General features: G+C 47.9%; 1 protein-coding gene across 1 annotated transcript in view; it reads left to right on the top strand.

Annotated features, from left to right (window-relative positions):
- Positions 1–10,000, top strand: part of col4a3 (collagen, type IV, alpha 3) — a 47,314-nt gene that overhangs the window by 7,189 nt on the left and 30,125 nt on the right. Inside the window, exons 11-17 of the mRNA XM_053320399.1 lie at positions 272–334; positions 422–457; positions 1,017–1,064; positions 1,237–1,311; positions 1,854–1,898; positions 8,284–8,346; positions 8,429–8,473. Of these exons, the coding sequence (XP_053176374.1) occupies positions 272–334; positions 422–457; positions 1,017–1,064; positions 1,237–1,311; positions 1,854–1,898; positions 8,284–8,346; positions 8,429–8,473 (375 nt within the window). The remainder of the gene's footprint in view (positions 1–271; positions 335–421; positions 458–1,016; positions 1,065–1,236; positions 1,312–1,853; positions 1,899–8,283; positions 8,347–8,428; positions 8,474–10,000) is intronic.

Genomic DNA, 10,000 nt, shown 5'->3' with positions numbered 1-10,000 from the left:
ACCCCTAAAAGGACCTCACAATACCATAAACCCCCCCTAACCAACTACTGCACGAGGGTGAAAAGTCAGACCCGTCCTCATCAGTTAGCTTTTAGCAGTACTCCACTTATTATATCTGCTGACCCCCCAGGGCCCCCAGGACCCCCCAGGACCCTCCAGGGCCCCCGTCCTCGTGGCTCTCCTCTCTCTTTATACAGATATAATATGTAAATGTAACGTGATCCCCATGAAACAGCTGAAATATCTGTGTGATTGGCTGCTTGCATTGTAGGGGCGTGATGGAGATCCAGGTGACGGAGGTCTGCCAGGACCACCAGGACCTGCTGGACTTCCTGTAAGCTTCAAAAACTGTCCAACTTTATTTAAACGTGAACATTGAGACGCAGAACAGTGAACTCACATGTGCTGCTGTACCTTACAGGGCAGACTGGGGTTGCCAGGGTTACCGGGAGAAAAGGTCAGTTCGTCTCTATTACACGTTAGCATGGTGTTAACGTTAGCATGGTGTTAACGTTAGCATCATGTTAACGTTAGCATATAACGTTAGTGTCATGTTAACGTTAGTATCATGTTAACGTTAGTATCATGTTAACGTTAGCATCGTGTTAACGTTAGTGTCATGTTAACGTTAGCATCGTGTTAACGTTAGCATCATGTTAACGTTAGTGTCATGTTAACGTTAGCGTCATGTTCACACGTTAGCATCGTGTTAACGTTAGTATCATGTTAACGTTAGTATCATATTAACGTTAGTGTCATGTTCACACGTTAGCATCGTGTTAACGTTAGTATCATGTTAACGTTAGTATCATATTAACGTTAGTATCATGTTAACGTTAGCATCGTGTTAACGTTAGTATCATGTTAACGTTAGTGTCATGTTCACACGTTAGCATCATGTTAACGTTAGTATCATGTTAACGTTAGCATCATGTTCACACGTTAGCATCGCGTTAACGTTAGCATCATTTTAACGTTAGCATCGTGTTAACGTTAGCATCGTGTCTCTGTCTCAGGGTCAGGAGGGTCCTAGTCCAGTGATCCCGGGTCCCCAAGGCCTAAAGGTGAGCTTAAAGTCCACATTTAGATCCTTTACATCAGTTTATACTTTACACTCCTAACATTTAAAACATCATCATCATCACCATCTTCATCATCATCATCATCATCATCACCATATTCATCATCACCATCATCATCATCATCTTCATCACCATCAGCTGTGTTTGGTTTCAGGGTCTCCGTGGTCCTCCAGGGATCCCCGGACAGAAAGGGATCAAACTGTACGCTGAAGGACCTAAAGAACTGAAGGTCTGTCTGTCTACCTGTCTGTCTCTCTCTCTGCCTGTCTGTCTGTCTCTCTGTCTGTCTGTCTGCCTGTCTGTCTGTCTGCCTGTCTGACTGTCTGTCTGCCTGACTGCCTGTCTGCCTGTCTCTCTGTCTGTCTGTCTGCCTGCCTGTCTGTCTCTCTGTCTGTCTGTCTGCCTGTCTCTCTGTCTGCCTGCCTGTCTGTCTCTCTGTCTGTCTGTCTGCCCGTCTCTCTGTCTGCCTGTCTGTCTCTCTGTCTGTCTGTCTGTCTGTCTGCCCGTCTCTCTGTCTGCCTGTCTGTCTCTCTGTCTGCCCGTCTCTCTGTCTGTCTGTCTGCCTGCCTGTCTGTCTCTCTGTCTGTCTGTCTGCCTGTCTCTCTGTCTGCCTGCCTGTCTGTCTCTCTGTCTGTCTGTCTGCCCGTCTCTCTGTCTGCCTGTCTGTCTCTCTGTCTGTCTGTCTCTCTGTCTGCCCGTCTCTCTGTCTGCCTGTCTGTCTCTCTGTCTGTCTGTCTGTCTGTCCTCACAGGTTTTGTCTTTATGTTTCAGGGTGAACCAGGTGTAGATGGACAGAAAGGTTGTCGTGGACCTTCTGTAAGTTGCAGGTGTCTCTCTACCCGTCTGTCTACCCGTCTCTCTATCTGTCTCCCTACCTGTCTCCCTACTCGTCTCTCTACTCTTCTGTCTACCTGTCTGTCTACCTGTCTCTCTACCTGTCTCTCTACCTGTCTCCCTACTCGTCTATCTACCTGTCTCTCTACCTGTCTCTCTACCTGTCTGTCTACTCGACTCTCTACTCGTCTGTCTACCTGTCTGTCTACCTGTCTCCCTACTCGTCTCTCTACCCGTCTCTCTACCTGTCTCCCTACCCGTCTCTCTACCTGTCTCCCTACTCGTCTCTCTACCCGTCTCTCTACCTGTCTCCCTACTCGTCTCTACTCGTCTCTACCCGTCTCTCTACCCTTCTCTCTACCTGTCTGTCTACCTGTCTCCCTACTCGTCTCTCTACCTGTCTCCCTACCCGTCTCTCTACCTGTCTCTCTACCTGTCTGTCTACCCGTCTATCTACTTGTCTCCCTACCTGTCTCTCTACCTGTCTGTCTACTCGACTCTCTACTCGTCTGTCTACCTGTCTCCCTACTCGTCTCTCTACCCGTCTCTCTACCTGTCTCCCTACCCGTCTCTCTACCTGTCTCCCTACTCGTCTCTCTACCCGTCTCTCTACCTGTCTCCCTACTCGTCTCTACTCGTCTCTCTACCCGTCTCTCTACCCTTCTCTCTACCTGTCTGTCTACCTGTCTCCCTACTCGTCTCTCTACCTGTCTCCCTACTCGTCTCTCTACCTGTCTCCCTACCCGTCTCTCTACTTGTCTCCCTACCTGTCTCTCTACCCGTCTATCTACTTGTCTCCCTACCCGTCTCTCTACCTGTCTGTCTACCTGTCTCCCTACTCGTCTCTCTACCTGTCTCCCTACTCGTCTCTCTACCTGTCTCCCTACCCGTCTCTCTACCCGTCTCTCTACCTGTCTCTCTACCCGTCTATCTACTTGTCTCCCTACCCGTCTGTCTACTCGTCTCTCTACCTGTCTCCCTACCCGTCTCCCTACTCGTCTCTCTACCTGTCTGTCTACCCGTCTATCTACTTGTCTCCCTACTCGTCTATCTACCTGTCTCCCTACTCGTCTCTCTACCTGTCTCCCTACTCGTCTTTCTACCTGTCTCCCTACTCGTCTCTCTACCTGTCTCTCTACCCGTCTATCTACTTGTCTCCCTACTCGTCTCTCTACCTGTCTCTCTACCCGTCTCTCTACCCGTCTCTCTACTTGTCTCCCTACTCGTCTCTCTACCCGTCTCTCTACTTGTCTCTCTACCTGTCTCTCTACCCGTCGAGCTTCCACTTTGACCTTTGACCTCGGTACCTCCAGGAGCAGCAGGTCAGCTGACCTGACCTTTGACCTCGGTACCTCCAGGAGCAGCAGGTCAGCTGACCTGAGGCACCGAGCAGGAGCGTGGGGGTGAAGGAGCTCAGAGAGGTAGAGCGGGGCCAGTCCATTTAAAGATTTAAAAACAAATAAAAGAATCTTAAAATGGACTCTAAAGTGCTCAGGTAGCCAGTGGAGGGAGGCCAGGATGGAGTCATGTGCTCAGGTAGCCAGTGGAGGGAGCCAGGATGGAGTCATGTGCTCCCTCTTACGTACTCCAGTTAAGAGGCGAACGGCTGCATTTTGCACCAACTGGAGACGTGCGAGGGAGGACTGACTGACCCCAAAATAAAGTGCATTACAGTAATCCAGCTGGGATGTGATGAAGGCATGGATTACTGTTTCAAAGTGCTGTAGTGTGAGGAAGGGCTTTACTTTTGCCAGCTGGACTTCACCACAGCACTAATATGATCCAATTTAAAATCACTGTCCATCTTAAAACACAGATTTGAGACTGTTGGCTTAAAATAATCTGCCAAAGGACCCAAGTCAAATAGAGGGGGTTCACAAAGGCCACTGGGACCAAACACCATCACTTCTGTTTTTTTTTTCGTTAAAGTTAAGGAAGTTCAAATCCATCCAGGCTTTGATGTCTTCAAGACATGCCAGAAGTGGTGTTAGGGAGAAAGCGTTTCTTTTTTTCAGCGGCACATATATCTGACTGTCGTCAGCATAAAAGTGAAAAGAGATGCCATGCTTTCTCAGGATGGAGCCCAGTGGCAGTAAATACAGCGAGAAGAGCAGGGGCCCTAAGACCGACCCCTGTGGAACCCCATACGGCAGTGGAGCAGGGCCCTGAGACCGACTCCTGTGGAACCCCATACGGCAGTGGAGCAGGGCCCTGAGACCGACCCCTGTGGAACCCCATACGGCAGTGGAGCAGAGCTGGACTCTGAAGTTCCAAGGCTCACACTCATGGTTCTATCAGCCAGATAGGATCTGATCCAGTCCAGCGCAGTACCACAGATGCCCACTAGGTGGCTTAGCCGAGCCACTCGGGTGTTGTGGTCCACTGTATCAAAGGCTGCCGTTAGGTCCAACAGGACAAGAATGACATGGTCACCAGAGTCATTTGTTAATAAGATATCATTAAAACCCGTAGTAAGGCTGACTCGGTGCTGTGCAGGGTTTTAAAAACCCGTAGTAAGGCTGACTCGGTGCTGTGCAGGGTTTTAAAAACCCGTAGTAAGGCTGACTCGGTGCTGTGCAGGGTTTTAAAAACCCGTAGTAAGGCTGACTCGGTGCTGTGCAGGGTTTTAAAAACCTGTAGTAAGGCTGACTCGGTGCTGTGCAGGGTTTTGAAGCCTGACTGAAAGACCTCCAGGACATCATGCTCATCCAGAAATGACTGTAGCTGGGCATGAACAACTTTCTCCAATAATTTAGATATAAAGAGCAGCTTGGAGATGGGCCTAAACCTGGCCAGCACGCTGCAGTCAAGGCCAGGTTTTTTAAGTAGCGGCTGCACCACTGCATGTTTAAAACTTAGGGGAACAACACCAGAAGACAGGCTGCTGTTTATGAGAGCCAGAACTGACTGTCCTATACTAGGGACAACCTCTTTAAAGAAGCTAGGAGAGACAGCATCACAGGGAGAGCCTGATGGCTTAATATGGCCAACCAGATCTTCTAAAAATGACATAGACACAGGCTCAAACTTATCAAGAGCTGCAGAACAAGGAACAGGGACAGAGGGGTCAGGTGCAGTAGCTAAGATGGGAGTCCTAGCAGTAGCAACCTTATCAATAAAAAAGTGCAGGAGGCTATTGCACATTTCAGGAGATGCCTCCAAGCTGACAGGCTGTGGGGCATTAAGAACAGTGTCAATGGTTTTAAATAACACCCGCGGGTTATGACGATTGGCTTCAATGATGTTTGACAGGTATTCTCTTCTGGTCTCTTTAACAGTATTCTGGTAGCAGCGCCAACAGTCCTTAAGGATTTGGAGAGAAACCTGCAGCTTGTCCTTCTTCCACTTCCGCTCAGCTTTGCGACACTCCCGTCTAGCTGCACGAGTTGTGTCATTAAACCAGGGCTCGGATTTTGCTTTAGGCTGCACAGTTTTCTTTGGAGCCACCGAGTCCAGTATGGTTAGGCAGGAGGAGTGAAACCAAGAGCTGAGCTCCTCTGTGTTAACAGAGGCAGGGCAGACACAGAGCTGATCAAAAGCCACAGAGAACTGGCCAGCAGTAAAAGAGTTAAAAATCCTAGGGCTCTGAACAGGAGCGCCAGATTTAACATCAGCACAGGAGAAAGCAACTTCAAATAATACTGGCATATGATCAGAATTCACATCATCACAGATCTCCAAGTTAGACACAGATAAACCATGAGAGAGGACGAGGTCTAATGTGTGTCCATGTTCATGTGTGGGGCCAGACAAACACTGAACTAAATTAAAAGAGTCAATAAGGCTTAAAAAGTCCTTCACCAGGCTTATCAGGACAACACACGTGAATGTTAGCATCCCAGAGAAAGAGGGCACGGTCATTCACGTCATTCACAAAGTCCTTATTGTATTGGGGGGGGGGGGCGGTAAATGACAGCGCACAGCACCGGGTCGGAACGACCCACCTCAAATAAAGACACTTAGACGAGACGCTACTTACATTTAAAATCGTTTTTATAAACTGTCGCCGTTCCTCCTCCACGACCCGACGTCCGAGGGGAGTTAAAGTAAGAACAGTCTGCAGGTAAAAGTTCAACCAGAGGGCTGCACTCACCGACACCGATCCAAGTCTCTGTCATACAGAGGAAGTCCAGAGGGCTGCACTCACCGACACCGATCCAAGTCTCTGTCATACAGAGGAAGTCCAGAGGGCTGCACTCACCGACACCGATCCAAGTCTCTGTCATACAGAGGAAGTCCAGAGGGCTGCACTCACCGACACCGATCCAAGTCTCTGTCATACAGAGGAAGTCCAGAGGGCTGCACTCACCGACACCGATCCAAGTCTCTGTCATACAGAGGAAGTCCAGAGGGCTGCACTCACCGACACCGATCCAAGTCTCTGTCATACAGAGGAAGTCCAGAGGGCTGCACTCACCGGCACCGATCCAAGTCTCTGTCATACAGAGGAAGTCCAGAGGGCTGCACTCACCGGCACCGATCCAAGTCTCTGTCATACAGAGGAAGTCCAGGCCACGGGAGCTGAAGAAATCCCTCAGGATGAAATTCTTGTTCGCCAGGGATCTAGCGTTCACCAATCCGATCCTGGTGGGAGCTGGGGCCTGTGATCCGGTGGAACGGTGAGCCCGGGGTAGCGTCCTCAGAAGCCGGTGGTTTACCCCGCGCTCAGAGAGCTGAAGGGGGCAGAGACGGCGGGGCTGGAGTCCCTCAAAAGAGCTGGTGACAGGCACCAGGCAGGTGTCGATGGGGTCGAGGAAGCACCGGGGCACAACGAGAGGAGGGAGCAATCCGTGTCCTGTCCAAGAAATGGATGAAGAGCTTGTCAGGCAGAGCTTCAGCTTCACCAGCCGACCTCCGCGTCTACCGCGGCGACGGGAACGCTTGCGCCGGGAAGGTAGGGTCGGGGCCCGGTACAGGTGAGGTGGGATTCCCGCCAAAAACGGAGGTGAGGTATACTGTCCGCTGTGATCAAAAGTACTTAAGTCACTGATATTCCTCCGGATAAACAAAAGAGACTGGCGATCATACACCAGCAGAGACTCAGTTTGTTTAGTGCCAATGATTGAAAACAATAACAACACGAAGAATTGCAGGAGCACTAGACAGTCAGCCACACACACTGGCGCCATCTTGGATACGTCATAGACATAGTTGTTTCTCTACTCGTCTCTCTACCTGTCTCCCTACTCCTCTCTCTACTAGTCTCTCTACCTGTCTGTCTACCCGTCTCCCTACTGTCTCTCTACCTGTCTCTCTACCTGTCTGTCTACCCGTCTCCCTACTGTCTCTCTACTCGTCTCTCTACCTGTCTGTCTACTCGTCTCTCTACCCGTCTCTCTACTCGTCTCTCTACCCGTCTCTCTACTTGTCTCCCTACTCGTCTCTCTACCTGTCTGTCTACTCGTCTCCCTACTCGTCTCTCTACTCGTCTCTCTACCTGTCTGTCTACTCGTCTCTCTACCTGTCTCCCTACTCGGGTCCCTACTCGTCTCTCTACCTGTCTGTCTACTCGTCTCCCTACTCGTCTCCCTACTCGTCTCTCTACTCGTCTCTCTACCTGTCTGTCTACTCGTCTCTCTACCTGTCTGTCTACCCGTCTCCCTACTCGTCTCTCTACTCGTCTCTCTACCTGTCTGTCTACCCGTCTCCCTACCCGTCTCCCTATTCGTCTCTCTACTAGTCTCTCTACCTGTCTGTCTACTCGTCTCCCTACTCGTCTCTCTACCTGTCTCCCTACCTGTCTCCCTACCTGTATCCCTACCTGTCTCTCTACCTGTCTCCCTACTCGTCTCTCTACTAGTCTCTCTACCTATCTGTCTACCCGTCTCTCTACCTGTCTCCCTACTCGTCTCTCTACTAGTCTCTCTACCTGTCTCCCTACTCGTCTCTCTACTAGTCTCTCTACCCGTCTCTCTACCTGTCTCTCTACTCGTCTCCCTACTCGTCTCTCTACCCGTCTCTCTACCTGTCTCTCTACCTGTCTCTCTACTAGTCTCTCTACCTGTCTGTCTACCCGTCTCTCTACCTGTCTCCCTACTCGTCTCTCTACTAGTCTCTCTACCCGTCTCTCTACCTGTCTCTCTACTCGTCTCCCTACTCGTCTCTCTACCCGTCTCTCTACCTGTCTGTCTACCCGTCTCTCTACCTGTCTCCCTACTCGTCTCTCTACCCGTCTCTCTACCTGTCTGTCTACTCGTCTCCCTACTCGTCTCTCTACTCCTCTCCCTACTCGTCTCTCTACCCGTCTCTCTACCTGTCTCTCTACCTGTCTCCCTACCTGTCTCTCTACCTGTTTGTCTACCTGTCTGTCTCTCCAGTGAATTGGTGTTGTTGAACATATGTGAGGGACGTTTGTTTTGTCGTCCAGGGTTTGCCGGGGAGACTCGGTGTGAAAGGAGTGAAGGGCGAGTATGGCGACCCCGGCTCATTAGTAAGAGACATTTAATAAGCAAAGTGATTGATTATTGATTATTGGAGACATTATGAGTTGATTTGGTTCCTTTGTGGTCCAGGGTAAACCCGGGAAGGACGGAGTCCCTGGAGAGCTCGGAGCACAGGTAATCAATGCTATGCTACGCTAATGATAGCTTGGTGTTCTGCTATTGGCTGGAACCAAAACCCGGATCAGAACCAGGACCAGGATCAGAACAAACTGAACCGTGTTTGTTCTCTGGTTGATGTCTGAACTCATCAAAGATCATCAGTTAGAGACAGATGCTGCACTCTGTCACAGTTCTGGAGGATCAGCAGTGTTTCACAAAGTTAATCTGATCACTTTAACCTGATCAATACAAGTCAATCATTCAATCTGATCACTTTAACCTGATCAATACAAGTCAACCATTCAATCTGATCACTTTAACCTGATCAATACAAGTCAATCATTCAATCTGATCACTTTAACCTGATCAATACAAGTCAACCATTCAATCTGATTACTTTAACCTGATCAATACAAGTCAACCATTCAATCTGATTACTTTAACCTGATCAATACAAGTCAACCATTCAATCTGATCACTTTAACCTGATCAATACAAGTCAACCATTCAATCTGATTACTTTAACCTGATCAATACAAGTCAACCATTCAATCTGATTACTTTAACCTGATCAATACAAGTCAACCATTCAATCTGATTACTTTAACCTGATCAATACAAGTCAATCATTCAATCTGATCACTTTAACCTGATCAATACAAGTCAATCATTCAATCTGATTACTTTAACCTGATCAATACAAGTCAGCCATTCAATCTGATTACTTTAACCTGATCAATACAAGTCAACCATTCAATCTGATCACTTTAACCTGATCAATACAAGTCAACCATTCAATCTGATTACTTTAACCTGATCAATACAAGTCAACCATTCAATCTGATCACTTTAACCTGATCAATACAAGTCAACCATTCAATCTGATCACTTTAACCTGATCAATACAAGTCAACCATTCAATCTGATTACTTTAACCTGATCAATACAAGTCAACCATTCAATCTGATTACTTTAACCTGATCAATACAAGTCAACCATTCAATCTGATCACTTTAACCTGATCAATACAAGTCAACCTTCAATCTGATCACTTTAACCTGATCAATACAAGTCAACCATTCAATCTGATCACTTTAACCTGATCAATACAAGTTAATCTCATCACTTTAACCTGATCAATACAAGTCAACCATTCAATCTGATTACTTTAACCTGATCAATACAAGTCAACCATTCAATCTGATTACTTTAACCTGATCAATACAAGTCAACCATTCAATCTGATCACTTTAACCTGATCAATACAAGTCAACCATTCAATCTGATCACTTTAACCTGATCAATACAAGTCAATCATTCAATCTGATTACTTTAACCTGATCAATACAAGTCAACCATTCAATCTGATCACTTTAACCTGATCAATACAAGTCAACCATTCAATCTGATTACTTTAACCTGATCAATACAAGTTAATCTGATCACTTTAACCTGATCAATACAAGTTAATCATTCAATCTGATCACTTTAACCTGATCAATACAAGTCAGTCATTCAATCTGATCACTTTAACCTGATCAA

Source organism: Scomber japonicus, chromosome 6 (assembly GCF_027409825.1).
Source record: "Scomber japonicus isolate fScoJap1 chromosome 6, fScoJap1.pri, whole genome shotgun sequence".
NCBI classification, from domain to species: Eukaryota; Metazoa; Chordata; class Actinopteri; order Scombriformes; family Scombridae; genus Scomber; species Scomber japonicus.
Note: the sequence above shows the minus strand (reverse complement) of the source record. Positions and strands in the feature narration are given on the sequence as shown.